Genomic DNA, 22776 nt, shown 5'->3' with positions numbered 1-22776 from the left:
TAGATCAGAAGTCCGGGATGGACAACAACAACTTGAACACACATTCCGCACGGAGCCATGCATGAACAGAAATTAAACTCGCACTCAGAGTTTAGCTGCTTCACACTGACAGTTAAATCAGATTTATTTTACGACTTTCGAGTCGTATTTTCAGCTTCCATTTCTGTTTAAGGAGATCTTTTTACGAACAATTAATATCTTACCTGTTGTAGATAACTCTTTGAACAGCTGCAGTTTATTAGTTCAAACTATTTTTTTCTTGTTTCTTATTTTTCAGCTCATTCAGGAGATGGGCGTTATGACTTTTGTTGTTTTTTTATAACTTTTTAAAACAATTAACTTTATTTACCAATATGTTCACCACAGAAATACTTCAGGATCTCTTCGATTTCATTAAAAATATTGTTCTCCTAAATCAGCTTCAGCAAACCGGCTCTATTCTTATATTTTTATGCTCTTTTTTAAACTACTCTTCTGCTACTTTTAGCTTTCATCAAACTTTTTGTTGGCTGTTGTCGTCTTAAAACAGTTTCAATGTTTGGTTTGAAAGTTATTTTATGTTTACATTGCTGTCAGTTTTTACACCACACGGTTATTTACACAGAATTCAGCGATCGTTTGCAACCACATATAGCGGCAGCAGCTAGCTATAGCAGTTCTGGTGCAGCGTGGAGCACTTCCTGCAGGAATGTCATAATATTTCAGCTGGAATAACTGTGTCATGTGAAACTGGAGGAGGATGTACATGTTTGTAAAAAAAAAAAAAAAAAAACGTTCACATGAAATGCTGTTAAAGTCGTCCAGATGTGCCGTTAGAACCAAACTGAAGCTGCTCAAAGAGTTATCTACAACAGGTAAGATGTTTATTGTTCATAACCAGTCTACAGAGCCCCATCTCAGAACACCTTAATGATCCTTTTTCATGATTTTTTTGAAAGCTTGTGTGAACAGACTAGTTTTATTCGTCGTCTTGGAGCAAAAACAGCTGCAGGACGTGACTTTTATGAGCAGCAGGTGACGTTTTCAGCACAGCTCTTCCTCTCTGCTAGCTCGTTTTGAATAAGAGAGACATAATCTGAAATTTTCTCTACGAAAAGCTTCTGGCAGAGAGCTGGGCTTTCGATGTTTTCTTACATTTATTCTAAACGACGGCAGAAGGAAGTCGCAGTGATGACGCCGGTTAGTTTCTCGTTTACTGAGAAAAACTTCAGACCGAGTTGAGGAAATGTGAAGTTTTTTTTTTTAACACCCCCACAGAGAGGACGAAACTGAAAAACCCTCCCAGTGTAAAAGCAGACGGACTTGACCGACTGTACGAAAACGCATCAGAAGTGTGACGGGGAATAGAAAGGACACGCACAAAGTAAACAGTAGCACTCTGCAGCAGCTGGTTCAGCGTTTGCTTTGGGCCCACTGTGTGGAGCCACAATGGAAGCGTCACTGACAAGCTCAGGGAGACAAAGCATCGAGTGTGTGACATCCGCAGTGTTGTGTTATACACCCCACCACGCCACGGGCAGACAGTTGGCATGGCAACCAGCAGAGAGGAGCATATCTGAGCAGCGTTACGGCACATACATGGGGATAAAAACGGTGAGACGTGACCGAACATTTAAAATATGGCATTTCAGAGCTACCAGCCCGCCACATTTCCTGCCAGAGTTTCAAAATAAAATCATCTTATAACTCAAGGAACGGAGTTAAAGCCGTCATGTAAAAGACATCACGCTCGTCAGATGTGTTGGGGATGATTTTAGCTCAGTGTCTGCAAAACTGACTGAGTTATAGACATGTTTGGCTAAGATCGATCAGCTGTGGCGGCCATCTTGTAAGGAAGTGAAGTTAGTCAGCTGGAGGTGTATATTCACACACGATCACACACATAAACACCTTTAACGACAGGTGATAATAACCTAAAACTCCAGAATCAGGACAGGGAAACCTGAACTAAACTGAAGTCGTTTTCAGTTTAAAAACAAATTTATATCAAACTTGACAACAGTGAAGAGTTAAAAGTCACAGAAGACTGGAAGTTTAAGGGAAAAAAACTAAATCAATCAAAACACGGACATGCAGAGAGAGTCGTAAAGAAAACTTAGAAAACTGAAATGAAATACCTTCTTCCACATCAGAAAAATAGTCGTCTGTGATCATTTCGGGGACATTGGCTTTAAAGGCTGGGTTTGGATGGAAAAATTTAATAAAAAAAACAAAAAGAGGCAAAATAATTTATGACAAAATCATATCAAAGAAAACAAAAGTGATTAGCTGCGATTCTAAATGGTTGGATGCATCAGTTTGAAAAGATTCAATTACTTATAATCAATGTTTGTAAGAAAAACGTTAAATAATGGACGCTGAAAACCAAAACAATCACGGCGGCTGAACAACATCGACTTCCTGATTAAGAACCAGAGGAACTTTGCATCGTTTCTGATATTTTATCGCCCTCGGCTCTCTGTTCAGGACTCAACGACCGGACTTGGAGCTCACCGTCGTCGTCGGACATGTCCAGCACCTCGTTCATGGTCTCTGGAACGTTCATCTTGTGCTTCTCTATCACCGTCTGTCAAACAAACAAACAAACAAACAAACTCTTATTATGGTGCTGATGCTGATCAGATAAAACACGTCGAACTAAAACGTAAACAGGAAGCATTCTTTGAAGAAATCATTTTTTTGAGGATGTGTTGGGGATGACTCTCAGCGACTACCACAGCATCATTTATCTTCTGTCAAACTGACGGACTTACAGCCTTCTGATGTGTTTGCCAAGTTTAGCTAGCTCTGGCAGCCATCTTGAATCAGATTCCCTCCTAAAGTTCTGCAGTTGTAGCCGTACAGATTATTTTCAATAAAAGCTGCCTGTTGATTCACGAGATATTTTGCTAACAGACATAAATAACTACAGAGTGAAAAGTAGTTAGGAAACAGATTGATGACTAATTTAGACGTAAAGACGCGGATCGTTTGTTTAATTTTTGGTCTCTTCCTGATCCAAGTCTTCTATTTAGTTAAGGAACCCGATCCGGAATGTTTGTTTGAAGCCGACAGAACTCTGAGAAGAAACTCAGACCTGAGTGGTGAGCGTCTCCTCTGTGACGACCTTCAGCGTGTCGACCACAGAGATGTAGCCGAGCCTCCTGGCGATGGACAGAGCGCTGTTCCCGTTCTGGAAAAAGAGAAAATCCTTCAGAAAACAACCAAAACAGCCGAAACCGTTTCCTGTGAAAATGAAGCTGTGAGTTGCTTTTAAAGCTAAAAGAAGCAGAATGCTAAAGTGTTAGCTAAAAGTAGCAAATGGCTAACTAAAAGGTAAAAGAACAAAAGGCTTGCTAGAAGCTAAAGTAGTAAAAAGGGTAAATATAAGCTAAAGTGGCAAAAGACTACCTAAAGCTAAAAGTAGCAGAACGGTAATTAACAGCTAGAGCAGCAAAAGGCTAGATAAAGCTAAAAGTACCAAAACACTACCTAAAAGCTACAAAGTAGCAGAATGGTAGCTAAAAGGTAAAAGAACAAAAGACTAGCTAGAAGCTAAAGTAGCAGAAGTCTAGTTAAAAGCTAAAAGTAGCAGGATGGTGGCTAAAAGCTAAAGTAGCAAAAGGCGAGTTAAAAGCTAAAGTAGCAGGATGGTGGCTAAAAGCTAAAGTAGCAAAAGTCTAGTTAAAAGCTAAAAGTAGCAGGATGGTGGCTAAAAGCTAAAGTAGCAAAAGGCAAGCAGAAAGGTAACTAACAGCTAGAGCAGCAAAAGGCTAGATAAAGCTAAAAGTACCAAAATGCCACCTAAAAGCTAAAAGTAGTAGAATGGTAGCTAAAAGGTAAAATAGCCAAAGACTAGCTAAAAGGTAAAAGAACAAAAGACTAGCTAGAAGCTAAAGTAGCAAAAGTCTAGTTAAAAGTTAAAAGTAGCAGGATGGTAGCTAAAAGCTAAAGTAGCAAAAGGAAAGCTCGAAGCTAAAAGTAGCAGAACTGCAGCTAGAAGCTAAAAGTAGCATAAGAGACAAAAACAGAGCCAGTAAGCTAAAGGGGATTTTAAAGAGAAGATGTTTTTTATAATGAATTAAAGAAATTTCCATGCATTTTTTGAAGGAAAAAATATTTTAAAAACGTCAAAAACCAAAAGTCACAGCACCCATCTGATGAATGAGCTGAACATTTCCTATCTACGAACAGCTAAAATAGCAGAAAGTAAGAATGTGAGGACTGGCCAGAAGCCACTGACCGCAGTGAGTTCGTTGGGCGACGCTCCGTGTTGCAGCAGTAAGTTGATGATGTGTGTGTGTCCCTGCTGGGCAGCCTGATGCAGAGGTGTGTAACCGTTCTGTGGATGACAGAGCACGTTAGGACACACACACAGGAAACTACTGAGGACCTCCGACATCCAGGGATGCTTCCAACTAGGGCCTACCTTGGTTTTTGCGTTGACCTTCGCCTGATTCTTCAGAAGAAAGTTGACCATCTTCACGTTGCCGTAGTGACAGGCCACATGCAGAGGGGTGTATCCCAGCTGACGACACACACACACACACACACACACACAGTTTCTCTTCTGTTTTCTTTTCCAATTCTACTTCAGTTAAACCTAAAATGTTGTCACTTTATGCAAATTGAAACAAAACTGTGACACAAGGAGGCGATGCTGGGTGTAAACTAATCTGGACATTTCAGAATTTTAGCCACATTTTTTGCTCCATAACTAACTTCAGCACTTCCACTTACTTTGGTCTCGGGGTCTATAGTTGCTCCTTGGTTGACTAAAACCTCGGCAACGTTGACTTTATCCTCCTGGGCAGCCAGGTGGAGTGGAGTCAGACCAGACTGGGGACAGAGACGGGGAAATACAGATGTTTCAGCTAAGATGAGGGGTTTGCACATCAGGCTGATGAATGATCGGGGACAGAAGACATCAAAAGCTGAATGCTAGAAGGAATAATTGTCCAAATAACAGAGTCTCAGGTGTAATGACGGTTCCTGGCCAGTGAACACATGTTTATGACCCTGAGAACCGCAGCTTTGGGCGCCGCACCTTGTTGCTCATGTTAACGGGAGCGTCTCGAGCCAGCAGCAGCGTCACGATGTCCACGTTGCCTTCCTGCGCCGCCAGGTGCAGGGGGGTGATTCCCTGCCGCGTCACGGCGCTGGTGGAGGCACCGTACTCCAGTAAGGTGGTGGTTATCTCCATCTGGTTCTTCTTGGCTGCGATGTGCAGCGGCGTGTAACCGTTCTGGAAACAGAGGAGGAGACGTTATCCCTCGTGTACTCTGCCACGAATTCTCAGGATAAAATATGCAGATCATTTAAATTTCAAAGCGGAGATGTGTGCCGACTGTCATTAATTACATTCCAGCTCTGAGGCTGTTTGAGAGGCGTTAATGCAACTTAATCACAACAGACGATGAAAAGGAGAAACAGAATATTGTTCACTGCTCTGCTCCTGGATTAAAATAATAACTGTAATATACACAAGATAAATCCTTCCTAACAAGCTGACTTGGAAACATTAATCCATGTTTTTACCTCTAGTTGGTTGGACCGTGGGCACCGGGGAATGCCAGGAAGCGGAGGATCAAAATACAGTGAAATATACAAATATAATTCCCAGTTCAGCCAGCTAAACCTGCAGCTGTTTAGGGTCAAACAACACGCCTGTTATCCGGAGGGTAATCCCTGCAGGAAAACTGTTTTTATGTTTTCTTTTTACACAAATTAAAGCTGAATGCAGACTGACCAGATGAAATGGTGAAGTCACGTTTGGGAACTAGTTGCTCACCGGAGGGGCCAATTTTTCACGTCAACAAAAACCATTTCCTGAAAGTCAACGCTGGTCAATATTCGATTGTGTCAGGAGGTGGAGCTCAGCTGGTTTCTGGGGCAGCGTGTTGTGATTGGCTGCTGCCAGAGAAATATATTGAACCAAAGCGTGGAGCTCAGTTTAACGACTCGAACTGGGTCGGCGATCTGTTTTGAGAACAATCGATTCCAACTGGACACACTCAGCCCGGCTGATGCTTACCTTGGCGGCAGCGTGAGGAGAAGCTCCCTGTTTGAGCAGGAGCAGCGCCACCTTCTGGTTATCATAGTGCGCCGCCACATGCAGTGGAGTTAGTCCGCTCTGAACAGAGACACGCAGACAGGAGCAGCTGTTAGACGGTGACGCAGACGTGAAGACGTGCAGAAACTTCCTGAACTACTTGAGCAGATCTGAAACATGTGTCACCTTCCCAGCGGCGTCGGGCGGAGCGTTTTTCTGCAGCAGCAGGTTAGCCACCTCCATCTTCCCATACTTGGCTGCAACATGCAGAGGAGTGAAGCCCTTCTGGAGAAACACGAGACGACGCAAGATTTAAGCATTTCAGAACCAGTGTTCCTCTTCTCCAATGACTCATATTCCGTTCAGCAGAAACATGTGTGCCAAATGTATGTGAGTCATCTGCAAGATTAAAGTATCACTGATATCACTGATTACCGGCTGCTAAAAATGACAAAACACACATGTTCAAGATGAGGAAACTAGATGATTCTTTAGCTATGAGGTAAAACCATCAGGACTTTGCATGAAAACTGAATGAAACCGAATGGTTATAAACTTCAAACTGGCCTTTGGTTAAACAGTAAATCTCTGTTTATTCAGCCTGATTTGCTGAATCTAAACAATTCTTTATTAGACTTTTTTGTTGTCTTCAGCTCCAGTTAACTTGCATGGTGTATTTGTGCAACATTTGCTTTCTACATTTTATTGTTTTCTTAACTTTTTTTTGCCATAAAACACTAACTCATGAGTCAGATATAACCTTAAACAGCCTTCAAGCAGCTTTAAAAAGAAACACTAAAATAATGATAGGTTTCCTAACAGCCTGGAACTACCAGGACATTCTGGGAAAAGATGTGACGGTAGTCACAGGGGTTTCCTCACCACTGTTTAGTGAGCAACAAAAACATCTTTGCAGAATATATTTTTATTTTGCAAAACCTGTTAATGTTTTGAGAACACTGCTAGAAAAAGAAACCAAAAAGATTGATCTGAAAACCAACACAAGGCTTCAGCCGTCACCTGAACCTCATATTTGGGTTTATTTGTTCAGAAATTGTTCAAATCTGTGAACATTAAATGCATCACGGCAGTTTAAACTGATGTTTTCAAACATGCAAGAGCTGAGCCAGCTCAGGACAAAAACATGTCCTCCTGCAACAATGTTTTTAGATTTTTTTGAGGGAGGAGTTCAGACCTTATGACCCAACTCTTCCAAAGGCAGCCAGACAGGAACCATCTGACTGCAGCAGGTCCAAATACTACATCAACACAAACCTCTCAGGTTTATCGGTTTATTGTCAACACGTCCCAGCTTCTTGTTTACCTTGGTGGTGATGGCCAGACTGGCTCCCTGATCCAGCAGAGCTGCGGCCACGTCTCGGTGTCCCTCCCTGGCGGCCAGGTGCAGAGCCGTGTTTCCAGAGTTGGTCGTAGCGTCGGGGCTCGCCCCGTTGGCCAGCAGCTGCTGCACGATGTCGGGCTTGCCGAGACGACTCGAGATGTGCAGCGGGGTCTGGTCATCCTGACGCCCAGAGCCGAGCAAGAACGTGAAGCGAGGAAAGCAACACGTCAGGAGATGTTTGCATGTCGAAGAGTATTAACTAAATTAACTGGCTGCAGGAAAACAAACCGACTACCAACATATCTGCAGCTGATACGATTAACTGACACGTCCAGTACTTAACAATTATTTAAAGCCTGGATTCTCATCAGTCATTTCACCAGAAACATGTTTAAAGAGCCATCTGATACGTGTTCAGCAGCAAAGAAGACAAAACGATGTGCTGACGTGTGTCACATCCCTGCAAAACCAAAAAAACGCCACAGGTTTAGATAATATGACTCATCCAGTGATGCTGTTTCCATACAGCCAAACTAGATGGAAAAGAAAAAGATTCTGTTAAAGATTTTGGCCCAAAAGACCCAATTTATTTTTGTTAGACATACCGAAATAAAACATTCATCGTCTGAGGGACATGACTATCGTTTCTGGGAATGTGCTCTTTGGCGTTTTGGTTTTCGTTCAGCTGGTTTGTTGTGCATGTAAATATAAAAAGAAGATATAAAACCCCCCCTCCATCAATTAGTTCAGTAAAAACACAATCTTCTACCAACTGGCTGGTGTGGTAGGCCTCAGAAATTCATTGTGCATCGCCTCCCTGTGGACCAATCAGAGCCTGAGACCCAGCGGGTGGCGTCTTCATAAGAGCCCCTGAAACGAACTATAACCTGGTGCAAACACACCCATCAGGTTCAGCAGGTGGGGGAAGTTTACGTCGAAACGCAGGCATCCTCCCCAAACCCAGCCGCAGAAAAGACGAATGTTTTCACTCTGAGCTTCGGCTCTTATTGTAACGGATCTGACTGTCAGAGTGGAATCATCTTCCTTTCACTTCTGCTCATTGATCCCTGGATGGTTGTGAATCCCTGTCTGTTAAAGGGTTCTACAATCAGAACATTGTTTATTCTCTAAATATGACAGGAACAACAGAATTTTATGCACTTTTTTTAAAAACAATTAACAGTATTTGCAGAGACGGTAATGTCTCACGTTTTTCACTGAGCCAGAGGATAAACGATCATTTTCCTGACAACCCTGCACCCTTTTTGTCATTGCTGAACTTCTTTAGAGACACGAAGGACAAACTCTCAGGAGGCGCTGAATATTTGACGCTGAATGCTTGTTGTAAACAGTGCTGAGAGAATCAGCTGATGGTATTTCCATAAACTTTGGAGGGTTTTCCTCTAAATGAGTGCATAATATCTCATTTAAATGTGTCCAAACTGCAGCAGCACGTGGCTGACGGTCAAGTCTGAGGTGCAAAGCTCACTTTGTAAGGGCTTCGGGAATCAGACGGTCGTGCAAAACCTGAACTCGTGCGCACAAACCGCTGACGATCCTTCAAGAGACCGGAGCTTAAAGGGATCGTGTTTCAGGTGGGGAAAAATGTGCAGAAAATGTCATAAAAATCAATGCAATTCTTTAAAATCACAACATGTGAAGTTATTCTAGTGCTTAAAAAAGTAAAATTAGAATTCTGTCTCTTTAACAAAAAGAAACGTTGGTGGAGGAGGAGTGGTTCTGGTTCTGAAACATGTGCTCTGACTCACATCCTCTGTGAAAACGCTGTGGCTGACAGCGACATCCTACCTTGGCCTTGGCGTCGACTCGCGCCCCGTTCTGAACCAGATACCGGACCACGCCGGACTGTCCGGCCCTCACCGCCATGTGCAGCGCCGTCTCCCCCCTCTGAAAAAGACCGGGAAAGAGAGGCGGGTTATTAGAGTTAATTCAAAGGTTTGAACAGCCCTCCCAGGTTGTGTTCAGAGAAGGAGAAGCAGGAAAACCAGTGAGTCAGACAACTTTCCACACACTGTAACGACATCCCTTAATTTCCTGTTTCTACGGTAACGTGGCCATAAACAGAGCGTCGTTTTGGGGCGGATGAGTTGACTTCTTCTTCTCTGAGACCTTCAGACTCTCATCCTCCTTGGCTGTGATCCGTAGGAGAGCCTGGAGCCCCGCAGGGCGACAGAAAGAGGCTCTTACGTGCGCACGCATGGCTCGAATAAACCTAATCTTCTCCTAAACAGATTATCTCTGCTCTCGGCACAAATTAAAGCACTTCTGGAGACGGCGGAGGAATCGCCTCGAAGAATTTTGTGCTCGTAAAAAAAGCTGTGAACGCACTTTAAACAAACCAAACCTGGTTGTAGCCACAGAAAAAGACTTCATTAAAATTACACAATACCTTCTCTGCTGATTGGGTGAATTTATATTCATATTTATCTTCCTGGTAATTCTGTTATTGAATAAAAATCAGCTGTTGGTGCTGAAGACAAAGTTTTCCTTGAATCACCTGAAACTCCAAAAAGCTCAATGAAGCCATAAAAGCAACCATAAATGCATAAGATTTAAAAAAAACCGCAGCATTTTCTATGTACGGACAGGCTAACATCTTCACTTTCATTAAATCTTCTAAAGTTTCAGACCCTTTCACATGTTTAGAGCTAAATTATTCAAATGAAACAAGAAGTTTACAGAAAACCTAAAATTAAAGCTACATCTGAGCCTAAACTACAGACTCACAACCATAAACTCTGATTTTCTCATGAATAGAAGTAGACAAACTTTATAGATGAGTTCAGTTATGAAAATTAAAAGGAAAAACAGTCAAACCACAAGCTTGTATTGTAGTTTTACTAAATATTTTAACACAGAAACGGCACTCCACTGCCACTCATCCTTAGTGTTCAAATATTACAAAAACATTTTTTGTTTTTTAGTCACCATCAGGAGAATTCTGACAACTTTCCTCTCTTTTAGTATATTATGAAATCCTCCTTGTGCAGCTGAGGTTCAAACATAAAGCTTATGTTTGAATCGATATGTAAACGGGTGAATGTGATCACTTTAAAAAAAGAAATTAAATAAATGCCGTCCATTCCCATTTCATCCTCCTTTTGTTTCGAGTGGAAGTCCCTGAACTCACCACGTTGCTCGTGTTTGGCGACGCTCCGTGGTTGATCAGCTGGTGGACGATGTTCTCGTGTCCCATGAAAGCCGCGACGTGGATCGGCGTCAGACCAGACTGGAGAGCGAGACACGGGAAAGGAAATTTCAACAAAACCTTTTTTAGTTTTACACTCGCAAACACAGCATAAACAATAAATGTCTGCTGACATTATCACAAATGGAAACAGAAACTGGATGAAGTGCCAGAGGTTGTGGAACAAAGAGGAAACTTTACTCCCCGATGGATGGATGGAGAAACTGTCACTGCACTTTAAAATCACTGCTGGAGATCCTGCAAAAGTTGTTTTTGATTCAAAATAAACTGAATGATCAGCCAGTTTCTAATGTCAGAAAATCCTGTTTATTTTGAATCCAAATCTAAAAGCTAATCTGCAAACTTTCAGATTAGAAGCTGCTCAGCATTTAATGCTGGGATAATGTGTTTGAGTTACTTTGTGGTTGTAGATTAATCACACAGAGGACACACACACACACACACACACACAGACCGTTACCTCCGTGACGGCCTGTAGAGACGCCCCATGCTTCAGAAGCAGCTCCATCACCTTCAGTCTGTTCTTCTTACAGGCAATGTGCAGCGGAGTGAAGCCATTCTAAGATGCACAGAAACAAAAATAAATCCATTAAAAGGAATAAAAATAGTCCCAAGAATTCATTTCGTGTGGCTCTGTCGATCCTGCAGAGCTGGTTGAGGGAAAAAAAAAGTGGAAAAGATAATAAGTTTTATGTTTTTCTTTTAAACCTTCTGTAGAAAACCAGGCAAACGGGTGGAAACAATCAACTTCCCCCTAAGCTATAAAAACGACCCGGTTTTAAAATAGATACTTTTCCCAACAACTCAACTTGTGCACGCCCCACCTCCCACACTCTGTTACTTTGCGGTTTCTTGCGGAGTTGTATGACTTCATTTTCCAATCCATGTCCTTTTTCCCTCCTTATTCTCTCCAGCTATAAACCCCAGCGCTCTAACCACACCCAGACTTTTCTCATTACAGAGCGCAGATCCTTCTCTTACGTCAGAAAACTGGCTGGGGTGATAAAAACTCTTTTTTTCCTAATTATTTTCCCTCTTGTTCTTTGTCCTGCTCTTTGTCTTTTCTTCTAAACTTACTGGCAAGATGCAAATATTAACAATAGAGCTAAGTAAGAAAATGAAGTTTGATTAGAAAGTCTTAACCTAATGTCACGTTTTTGCATGAAAAATCCGCCCACTTCCTTCTCCTCACCAGTGCTTTAGCGTTGGGGTTGGCCTTCTTGTCCAAAATGACCTTCGCCACTTTGTAGTGACCGCAGTGGGCGGCCACGTGCAGCGCCGTCAGGTAGTCGTTGGTCACGTCGTCCACAGGCGCCTCATGGTGCAGCAGCAGCTGGACGCAGTTCAGGTGGTCGCCCTGCGTTGCCATGTGGAGCGGAGATAGACCGTTCTGCGGGGGGAAAATGAGGCAAAGTCTCAGTTAAGTTAGCCATTTTCAGCAACTAGGTGATCTAGGAGGGGAAGAGAGAGAAGCTGACGGAGCACCTTGGTCTTTGAGAGGATTGGAGCTCCTCTGTTCAGGAGCATCTCCACCACCTGCTCATGGCCGCTTCTGGCTCCGCAGTGGAGCGGAGTTAGACCGTCCTGTCAAACAGGTCTGGACTCAGTACCATCAACACAGTGTTCAATAAAATGTAGATTTCTGAGTTTAAACCTTGGTCCGTGCATCGATTTTGGCGCCTCTCTCCAGCAGCAGGCGCACCATGTTGGTGTTTCCCCGTTTGGATGCTACATGCAGCGGCGTGATGTCATTCTGCAGAGGAGGAGAAGCAACACTGAAAAAAAAAACTTACAACTGCAGCACCTAACGATGACGGGGACATCCGTGTTTCCAGGTTTCGTCTCATCTGGTAACTGATGAGGCTCCGAGGATTCTGGGATTTTAATCCTTCCTGCATGTCTGAACACTGAGAACAATGGAGTCTTTTCAGTGCTGAAGGAAAACGGCTACATGTCCCCCTCTAGAGGAAAATGACCAGCTCAGCTGCAACATTTTCAGCTCTTTTGTTGGCGTTTTAGTTCTCCACTTGTTCATTAAATAAAAGAAATTAGGTGTAGTAATTTAGGTGGACTAGTTTAGTACTTTAAAGTACTTTTAGTCAAGTACCCTTAGCTTAGCATTGTCATGTTTCAGCTTATGTTAGCTTATTTAGCCTTCCTGCACATTTAGTTTAGTTTATTTTAGTTGTTTAGTTCAGCTTTAACTTCATCATGATTTCATTTAAAGTATTTTAGCTATTATTTTGACTGTTTTAGCTCATGTTTAGATATGTTTAGTTTCATGATTTCATTTAGATTATACATTATATTGATTAGGATGTTTCTCTGTACCTCTGTATTTGATTCTGTTGTTGTAAAGCACTTTGGATCGCCTTGCTGCTGAAGAGTGCTATATAAATAAATTTCACTTCACTTCACTTTGAAGACATCATTAAATGTTGAAATCTACAGATACATTTCTGCTTTTAATCTAGACTTTCACAACATACAGCACCAACGTTTCCCCCCTTAAGTCTTTAAAAGCAGAAAAATAAACTGTTGGTTTAAGTTATGGCCCAGTAAGTTCAGTTTAAGTAAATGTGGCTAAAACTTGTATTTGTGTGGCTGATTCTAGATAAACTACAATGTTTAAGTTTTGTGATTTAAACAAGGAGACTCAGTCCTGCAGGGTCAGCTCTTGATCAGGCATGTTTCATGAAATCATTTCTCAGCAGAACAATTACAGCCGAAGATTGTTTGTTCAAACAATCCACAAAACTATCATTTCTCGAAGGAATGCGTATGCCTTTCATGGCGGCCTCCACCCTCCAGATTCACTCTACATTCCTTCAGTCTCCAGCGTCCAAAAAGACAAGGATTTGCATGAGAGTGGAAAGGGACAGAGCAGCTGAGGAATCGAACCCTGCACAGCAAGCGGGATACCTACCCTGGCCTTAAAGTCCACGGCCGCCCCCCTGTTGAGCAGCAGCGTCGCTACGTTGATGTTGCCGTAGTGAGCCGCAATGTGGAGAGGAGTGAAGCCGCTCTGAGAGGGACGAGATGGACACACAGGAGGAGGAAGAGAACGGTTTATAAAAGAGGCAGAAAGAAAGAAAGCAAGCCTGTCTCATTACGAGCCATGAGCAAAGCATGATGGGACTTTACACAGAACAGGAGCTGGCCGAGCGGAGCAGAAGGCAAACATGCGGTAGAGTTAAACTGTTGCTTTTAACGGGCTTCGATTTAAACTCCTGCAATACTTTTTGGGTAAACTAGTCTAATTTTAAACAATAAAAACGAGAGAAAGTCAGGACCAGTGGCGGTTCTCGAGCACTCATGCTGCACCTGACAAGACAAGAACATTATTTATCTCCTTAAACATTAACTACGTTCAATAAATACATCGTGTTTTACCGATCGGTGCTCAAATTCATTGAATTTCTCATTTTTTATTGCCTTAACAAAAAGAATTCCAGAATTAACTTGCTGTTAACTAATTAAAAGCAATATAAATAAATTATTATTATATTTCCACACACAGCTGATGTGGAGGCTGCAGAATAAATCAAAAACTGGCGTCAAAATCAACGTTTGTAACATCAATATCACAAAAGATCTCCTGGCCTGTAAAGAATCATAGGCTGTTATATTCTGCATGCCGTATGTTGGCCATGGCCAATCTGATCAACTCTTACTGCCTTTGATTGGTTGATTGATTAGGTGTTAGCACCAAAGATGCTAAAGCTAACAAATGGGCGTCGAGACGAAAGAGCAGAAGAAGAAAAGAGGAAAATGTGGGTTCTTCAACAATATCCCTGTAGTTTCATGTGCAGCCCTGGTATCAACTTCATTTAAATCATTTGAGCACAAATTGACTCCATTTAGAGCTGTGGGTAGAATAAACGTACACAATATAAACAAACAAGCACCTTAAAAGGATAGTTCAGATCCTTCATGTGCTATTAATATCTTACCTGCTGTAGATAGCTGTTTAAACAACCCTAACTTGATGAAATCTGGTTTAAGTCTGACGGAATTAACGAGCTTCTGTTTTCAAACAACTCCAACTTTAAGGGTTTCACTGCAAAAGCTTTTTTATAAACCTTTAAATCATCATAAAGATCATAATACACAGTTATAAAAACAAAAGGATGATAAAGATTTTGCACGAAGCTGCACTGGAGGTGCTACAGCTGATGCTGCTGCTGCAAATAATCTCAACTTTCCACGTAAATAATTGCGTAAAGAGAAACTTAGCTAAATATAAGGACTAAATCTGTTTTAAGACTAGCTGTTAGCTTGTTAATTTAGTCAGAATTAAACTTTATTTTCCAAACAAAAGCTTTCTGAAACAGGTAAGACATTAACAGTTCATGCCCCAGAATCCCACTTCAAAAGATCTGAACTACCCCTTTAGGCTACTGTCAAATGAAATCCATTCCAAGTAGATAACTTGGGATTTATTGTTTAAATTGTTTTTTAAGATTCTCTTTTGTGAAATGCTTTCATCTGACAGAGTCTCCAGGAACCGTCCATGCAGTAAAACATGCATCTAAATTAGTTAAAAGCTAATCTAAAGTAAAAATAAATAATAATTTAAAGAAAAAAAAAAATGCTTAAATTGTCCTTAAAACATCAGGACACCAAAATGGCTTCATTGTACCAGACTGATTTAAAAAGCAGCAATCAGGAACACACTTATTTACGTTTTAGGGCTGTTTTATTTTAATAAAATAATGAAAGGAGCAGACGGGACGAGCAAAATTCTGAGAAAAATCTCAGAAATTCCCCAAAGAAAGTCAGATTTACATGAAAAACTTGGCAGAAGCGACCCGATGGAGCCACGCCGCACCTCCCTCCTCGTTATCACAGGTTTTATTACATTTATTTATTTTTTACAAGGCTTGTTTTTCATAAACTTGTGTTGTTTTCTGCAATTCTACCATTTATATATTGGAGAAAATCCAGATTTACATCTTCTATCTATTAAGACTTTTGACTGTTTTCTTGAAAACTGAGGTTTTAGTTTAAAAGTTTTCTTTTTTTTAACATATTTATAACTTTACACTATCAGAGGTGATATCACAAATTTGTGTGAATTTAAAAATGTCTAACATAAGAAACGATGCATGACGTCAAAACGTTTTGAGATTTTTCTTTGAGTTTTACAAAAACCCAAATATGTCATCATACTCATTTATCCTGATCACACCAACAAAAAAAGACTATTTTTTACTTTAAAAGCTTCTTATTTTTTCATTTTTAGCACCGTTCAAAGCAAATGCAGTAGTGAAATCAACATAACAGCAACTTCATGTCTTTAAACGCGCATTTTTACATTAAATCTGTAATTTGTTACCATGCAAAACCTAATTTCAGGCATAAACTTACAATGACCCGTAGAAATATTCATGTGTGAATCTAATTTTTGCTGTGAAAATACAAATTTATTCAATTTCCAAATTAATTTCTCTTAATTGGATAAGAGCTGATTCATTTTATGCTCCATCGATTGCATCTGAGCGAAAACTAAACCCCTAATTCAGTTATTAGGAATAACTAGTTCCTCTGTGAGTTATACAGGCCAGATGTGGCTCCAACACAGCCACAAGTCAACGCTGTGATTTCAGGCCAAAGGTGGACCATAACTTACTTATAGGTCTTATTTAGGCAGCTTTAAAACAAAACTACTAGCCAACATAAAACAAAAAGGGAAGGAAAAGGTAAATACATCCACTTAAAATAAGTGAAGTTCTGATTCTTTCAGCAGAAAGCGGCTGCATACACACAAAGCTACGCCTAAATGTGAAAAACAAAAACAGGAACACAGGTGGGACGCAAAAGCATTCATGCCAGCATTTAGTGTTCATGCCAGCAGACAGAAAGCTTTGCATGAGTGAGGAGCAGGAAGAGGGAGGAAGGAAGGGGAGGAGAAGCAGAGAAGAAGATGTACCTCTGTTGTCCTATTCACCATCATCTAGAAGGGAGGGGGGGAGAAAAGAGGAGGAGGAGGAGGAGATAGGAGGAGGAGCCGCAGAGGAAGAGAGAATGGGAGGGGGGGTGGTTAGTGCATCACAACAAGAACTACAGCAACACCGACATGGCTGCACCAAGCTGTCAGATGGATGAGGACAAGGAAAAACAGAAGGAACTAAAAGGAAACGGAAGTTCACACAACTTAAAGATGGACGGCACCTCGAACCCGTCTCTACAATAAGCTGCGTTTATTTATAGACTAAAATAAGACCTAAATTACAGAGTTTTAGGTCCTTTAATGTGATCGGGACTTCAGTGCTTCCTTCATATTAAACCAAACTGGAAAAGGTCTAAAATCGTCACGTCTGCGTTGATGATATTCAGGTTTTAAATCAGGGCTGCAGGGGGAGTTTCAGTGGGAGATAAAGTTCTCAGAAGGGAGGAAACATAAAAACTCCTTCCAAACAGAAACAAAAAGGAGGAAAGAAAAAAAAATGAGTGAATTTGGACCTACTGGATGTTAGGGATGGGAAACCGTCCCTATTTTCAGGTCATATGATCGTGGTCAAACGGCTGATAGGGCGTGTGAAGTTACGTCATCAAAAACAAAAAAAAGGGTCAGGGTTCCCTCATTTGCACAGATGACAGCGATGATGATGAAAATATTTTAAATTACAGAAAAGGGTGCATATAAAAGTCAAGGCGTGTAATTATTTAATAAAGATCGCCGTTTGAAAACCAATCACGATCCAACCCTTCAATCGCCAACAGTCGATCCAATCGAAAATTGCGCCATCCCTACTGTATGCAGAGCAAACAAGGGTTTTTAAATTTTAATAAAAATTTAGGTTCTTTTATTCATAAAGGAAAAATAAAAACAGTGTTGATGATGAAAGGATGAAACCATTTATGACTGAGAGGAAACACCAGGAAGTGTTAAGTCTGAATAAACAAAGAGAAGGTCGTTCTGCATCTCGCTCTTCCAGGGACTGTTTTTTTTTAGCGGTGAAGGCGGAGACGCCGTACCTTAGACTCCACGTCTGCGTTGTGGTCATTCTGGAGAAGGAGGGCGGCGGCCTTGGTGTCATCTTTCCGTGCAGCGATGTGCAACGCCGGGAGGCGAACCTTCCCCTTCGTATCGTTCTCCAGCAGGAGGGAAACCACCTGATCGTGGCCCTGCTGCAGCGCTACCGCCAGCGGAGTGAAACCGTCCTGCAGACACAACCAGCAGATACACTTTAACCCCACTGTCCTCATCAAAGGCACCTCTATTTTCCCTTTAAACTATTATCTCAAGCATCCATGGTTCACTTGGTGTGCTTTCAAACACTGCAGTGCAGATTTCTTTGGTTTCTGCTACTGAAAAAAACTGAAAGTGCTTTGAAGTGGTTAGCTGCTCTCGTTCTGCAGCTGTTGCGTCGCTGAGTAAAGGTCCGTCATATAATTCAGACAGAAGCCTCTGCTGTCTGAAAGGTAGGCAGATGAGAGACATTCAGGGTCAGCAGCAGGGCTGCGCCACAGGCATCACATGTTGGTATTCATGTGCTTTCTAACCCCTTAAACCCTGAGGAGACCCTAACCCTAGCCCAGGGCCAAAAGGTCCTAACCCCTTCAACCCTGAGGGGACCCTAACCCTAGCCCAGGGCCAGAAACCCCTAACCCCTTCAACCCTGAGGGGACCCTAACCCTAGCCCTGGGCCAAAAGACCCTAACCCCTTCAACCACGAGGAGACCCTAACCCTAGTTCAGGGCCAAAAAGCCCTAACCCCCTAAACCATGAGTAGACCCTAACCCTAGCCCTGGGCCAAAAGGCCCTAACCCCTAATAACACCATAATCTGCATTCCATTTCAGTCCCATGAAAAAAAATTGCAGAAACACAAAAGTGGGCTGTCTTTTTCTCTAAAGCAGTGGCGTCCAGTCCTGGTCCTGGTGGGCGTCTATCCTGCATGTTTTATGTGTTTCCCTGCTATTCAAGTTCTGCAGAAGCCCGTTAATCCCTCAGTTATCCTAATCAGGTGTCAGAGCAGAGAAACAACCAAAATTTTCAGGATAGTGGTCCACTAGGACCAGGACTGGAGACCGTAAATTTAAATGTCTTTTCACTGATCACGACAACTGAATAAAACATCATGTGGTAGGTGATCAAAGCACCTGTCCTCATCAAACTAACACCCAGGTTTCTGTTTTCACCAGTCCTAAAATCATGCCTGGAATCACCTGACTCTACCTGACCGAAGGGCAGAAATATCAGACAAGCTGTTGGGAAACTTCAGGTTTATCAATCAAGACGCTGAAGATTGAAGAAAAAAAAACCTGAATGATTGCATGAAGACAGTTTTTAAACTTTTTACACAAAGAAAGATCTGATATAAGGAGACAGATCTTTGCAGAAACTTCAAACTGACTATTAGTGAATAGTTTCTTCAGCAATATGGGCGTCAAGACTTTGATGTAAAACAGACCTGGGAGGTTCTCAAGACAAAAAACATCAATAAAACAACTATTTATCTGAGAGTATCTTATAAACAAAAAGCAAGAGTCTGTCAAGCTGCTGTCATCCTCCGTGTCACGTGGTCATTTTGTTCTTGTAGCAGCTTCGCCCCCTTCATGACACGAGGCCCGGGCCGCAGTTTGTCACAGCGGTTTGAGCCAAGTGTCGTGTGATTGGTCAGAAGCTGTTTATGAGCTTTAATGGAGCCATTTTGCTTCTGCTGCTCCGCTGTGAAGCAGAAAAATCCAGCCGTCTTTACAACTGTTCCAGCAAAACAAGGCGGGAAGAAACCCGTTTTAGCTTCCCGGGAGAGAGCAAAAACAAACGTCTCCCAACCACGTGGTCGAGAACCGACTTCTTACGCGGTGTGACGGAGCCTTAAGCGGCTTCCACGGATCATCGGCGAAAAGGAAAGGTTTCCTCTGGCCTGTAAGAAAACACAGACTGTGTTTGTGTGAACAGGCGTGTTTCCGTCTGGATGATCGCCACACACCCACACACCAAAACAGAAAAAACCTGAGCAGCTTCTCCACACAAACACACACACACAGCCACACCCAAAGGAACACAAACCCATCCCGATGCATAAAATTAGCTGATTTTAAGGATTTCAAACGAGGAGAGCCAACCCAGTCCAGAAAAAGACCCAAAGCAAGCCTGACGCTCTAAAAATACACCGACAGACGATGACAGGAACAGGAAACAGAACGGTGGCAAAGAGCAACTTTTTATTTTAATCCTCACGCTTTGAAAACCTGACGTGAGGCGGCGGATTCACCCACAGCAATCAGCAATGAGACAAACTACTGAAACTGAGCCGTCATAGGTAAAAGAAGCAGAACATTAGCTAAAAAACAAACAAAAGCAGACTAAAATTTAAAGTAGCACAAGGCTAGCTGGAAGATAAAAGTAGCAGAACAGTAACTAAAGGCTAAAGCAGCAGTACGGTAGCTAAAAACTAAAATAATTGTATAAAAAGGCAAATACTTCAACAACAATGGTTTTAAAGGTATGCAATTCTATGGGTTAAAAATTTTCAAATGTATAAAAGTTACAAAAAACAAAATTCCTAGCAGCCATCTCCTGAAGGAGCCAAAGGTTTTGGATATACAAACAGCTAAAATAGCACAAAGTCTGCAGAAGTAATTAGACTGCAGGAGAAATAAGCACCTGAATCCACCTTTAAACAAACATGCAGAAACTAAAACATTCCTGCAATAAACAGATTAAAATAATATAAAATGTAAAAGGAAAGAAGGAATTCTGTTTTCTTCTGCCTCGAGCTCTGCTGAAATGCCTAAACATGAATTATTAAACACATGGAGATGCTTCCAACATGGGTATAGATTTCCCCGCATGAATTATTCACCATCTGTCCCACCGGAGGAGACCGCGAGGAGGTGAAAGGAGGAGAACGGGGAGGAGGAGACAGAAACAGGAACAATAGAGGGAAACGGAGGGGAAAACAAGGAGCTCTGAAAACATCAGTTATTTCCAAAAAACGACAAACAGGCAGCTTCAGTTCAGGTTGTTGTTTTATAATTAGCTAATTCTTTCTGTCTCCTTGAATAAACACATTTCAACAGACCCGAAAGTCCAAACCAAAACCAAAACATCAATCCTAAAATGATAATTATTTGTATATATAAAGCCTGATGCTTCTTATTTTGCCACAGCAGCAGCAAATGTGTATCAGTCCGCCTCTGAAAATAGTCCCCAGCAGTTAAAGCACGTTCTTTACTTTGAACAATGTTTCCAAATAAAAGTGAACATCTCCTTTTCATAAAATGACTTCAAATCTTTCAGAAATAATGTCAACATTTGCGAGCAGCGCTGGGAGACGACGTGAGGAAATGAAAGTGTATTTATGATGATAACAGAGAAAACTAAAGGATAACACAAGCTTTATATGTTAATAACTTCATCTTTTTTAGATTTATTTAAACTCTTCAGGGCTTTGATTGAGTTTCAGGTTGAACCTTTTCTGTTTGGTAAATAAAAACAGAAGCATCTGCTTCCTTTAGCTTTTAGCTGATGTTCTGCTTCCTTTAGCTTTAAATCACTCAGTTTCAGCAAATTTCTTATTTGGCACTCGGGATTCAAACTGAATTCTTGCAGAAAAATACATTTCTCTAGTTGTAATTTGTCTTATTTATTTTTAAACTCAAAGTTAAAAACATTTTCTGTCCATCTCTAAATCTGAATATAAAAAATATATTTGATTTGAGCAAAGTTCAGTGTTTTGATTTGTTTATCATGTTTACTGAAGTTTTGCTAATAAAGTTTATCCAAAAGAAAGAAAAACAGCTCTTTTTTCACAATTTTCTGATTAAAATCTTGACTAAATGCAACAGTTTGTTTGCAGGTTTGTAGTAAAATAAACTTTGAACGCCATCTTAAAAAAACAAGAAAGGTACAAAAATACTTTTTAAACTAAAAATAACCCAAATGTCAGAAAATCTACTGGAATGGATGCTAAACAAACAAATAAAAACGGTAATCATAAAAAAGATCTGCACACAAAGTAAGTGTCATTAATTAAAATTTAATCCCTGAGTCATTAAATAAATAAATCTCCTACTTGCTCTATGAGTTTGTGACCAAACTCGTATCTTTCAGAAATATTAGAGCTTTTCAAAATAAAATCTTCATTTTTTACTGTGAAGGCAACTTAAACATGCTTTTATTAACCTCTGAGTTTTATTTTTATTTTTTACTTTTGAAATCTAAACCTGTGGGCATTTTAATTTAAATGAAAACTAATGTCTACTATGATGTAGAAACATTTTAAATCCTAAAATCGTCTTTCCTTTTTCTTCTTTAAGGAAAAATAAGTGGATTTTGAGCCAAACAAGGACCAGTTATAAATCATTTTGAGGCTGTGAGGTAAATATTTGACAGCAGAAGCAGAATTGGATGTATTTGATGATATAAGTGTGTTTTTTTTCACACTTCAGCTGCCAGTTTGCCGCCTGTCGACACGTTTCCACCACAGATTCCTCCGGAGGGAGGCGGCTGCAAGGTCACATCATCGCTGAGCTGCTGCCGACTCCATCTTCACTCCTCCACCAGCACCACCTCAATCCAAGAAAACTACCCTTTTGACCCTCGCAGATGACAGCGCTGTATATCACACATCCTAAAAGCGCCGCAGGTAGAGAAACCTGCAGGTCGTAATGCTTCAGTTTAATTACACAGCCAGGAGAGACGAGCGCTGGGACAAACCGGAGCCGTTTATCGTCTGCTCGGCCTCGTGTTTTTACCTCGGTGGCGATGCTCTGACTGGAGCCCCTGTCGAGTAAAAACTGCACCACGTCCAGGTGATTCTCCTGAGCTGCCATGTAGAGCGGCGTGAAGCCATTCTAGAAAAAACAAACAAAATGATCAGATCGTCAGGTTAGAGGACATCCGAGACAAACGTCTCAATCTAAACATCTAAATATCTACAACAACGAGCAGATATCTGTGTTTGAAGAAGAGAAGGGTTTCCAAAGCTCCATGTTGCTGCAGTAAAACACAGAAGATTTTATTCATATTGAGTTCAAAGATCAGGTGATGTGTTCAGGGGTGTATATTAGCCCCCGCCACTGGCCAAATGCGGGTAAATATTTGAAGGGGCGGGTGAATTTGATCAACACACACGCCACTGTGGCGGGTTGGCAATTTGAACAGAAAAGGTGTTATTTGTCCTCCTGACATATAGGGGGCAGCAATGTGCTCGAGTTG

At 41.4% G+C, this 22776-nt stretch overlaps 1 protein-coding gene across 20 annotated transcripts in view; it reads right to left on the bottom strand.

The window, feature by feature from the left end:
- LOC108247393 (ankyrin-3) overlaps positions 1-22776 on the bottom strand; it is a 94767-nt gene that overhangs the window by 44657 nt on the left and 27334 nt on the right. For 19 of the 20 annotated variants that reach the window (XM_037980743.1, XM_037980742.1, XM_037980730.1 and 16 more), the window contains exons 5-24: positions 22314-22412; positions 17584-17769; positions 16535-16558; positions 13529-13627; positions 12257-12355; positions 12088-12186; positions 11795-11992; positions 11063-11161; positions 10525-10623; positions 9183-9281; positions 7356-7553; positions 6218-6316; positions 6014-6112; positions 5027-5224; positions 4720-4818; positions 4409-4507; positions 4223-4321; positions 3077-3172; positions 2494-2566; positions 2118-2177 (exon numbers count right to left, since the gene is read on the bottom strand). In XM_037980743.1, the coding sequence (XP_037836671.1) occupies positions 2118-2177; positions 2494-2566; positions 3077-3172; positions 4223-4321; positions 4409-4507; positions 4720-4818; positions 5027-5224; positions 6014-6112; positions 6218-6316; positions 7356-7553; positions 9183-9281; positions 10525-10623; positions 11063-11161; positions 11795-11992; positions 12088-12186; positions 12257-12355; positions 13529-13627; positions 16535-16558; positions 17584-17769; positions 22314-22412 (2221 nt within the window). The remainder of the gene's footprint in view (positions 1-2117; positions 2178-2493; positions 2567-3076; positions 3173-4222; positions 4322-4408; positions 4508-4719; positions 4819-5026; positions 5225-6013; positions 6113-6217; positions 6317-7355; positions 7554-9182; positions 9282-10524; positions 10624-11062; positions 11162-11794; positions 11993-12087; positions 12187-12256; positions 12356-13528; positions 13628-16534; positions 16559-17583; positions 17770-22313; positions 22413-22776) is intronic. The other variant, XM_037980749.1, reaches the window with a different exon arrangement.

The sequence above is a fragment of the Kryptolebias marmoratus genome, linkage group LG17, assembly GCF_001649575.2.
Source record: "Kryptolebias marmoratus isolate JLee-2015 linkage group LG17, ASM164957v2, whole genome shotgun sequence".
Classification (NCBI taxonomy): Eukaryota; Metazoa; Chordata; class Actinopteri; order Cyprinodontiformes; family Rivulidae; genus Kryptolebias; species Kryptolebias marmoratus.
The sequence above is the reverse complement of the archived record's forward strand: the minus strand, read 5'-3'. Positions and strand labels throughout refer to the sequence as shown.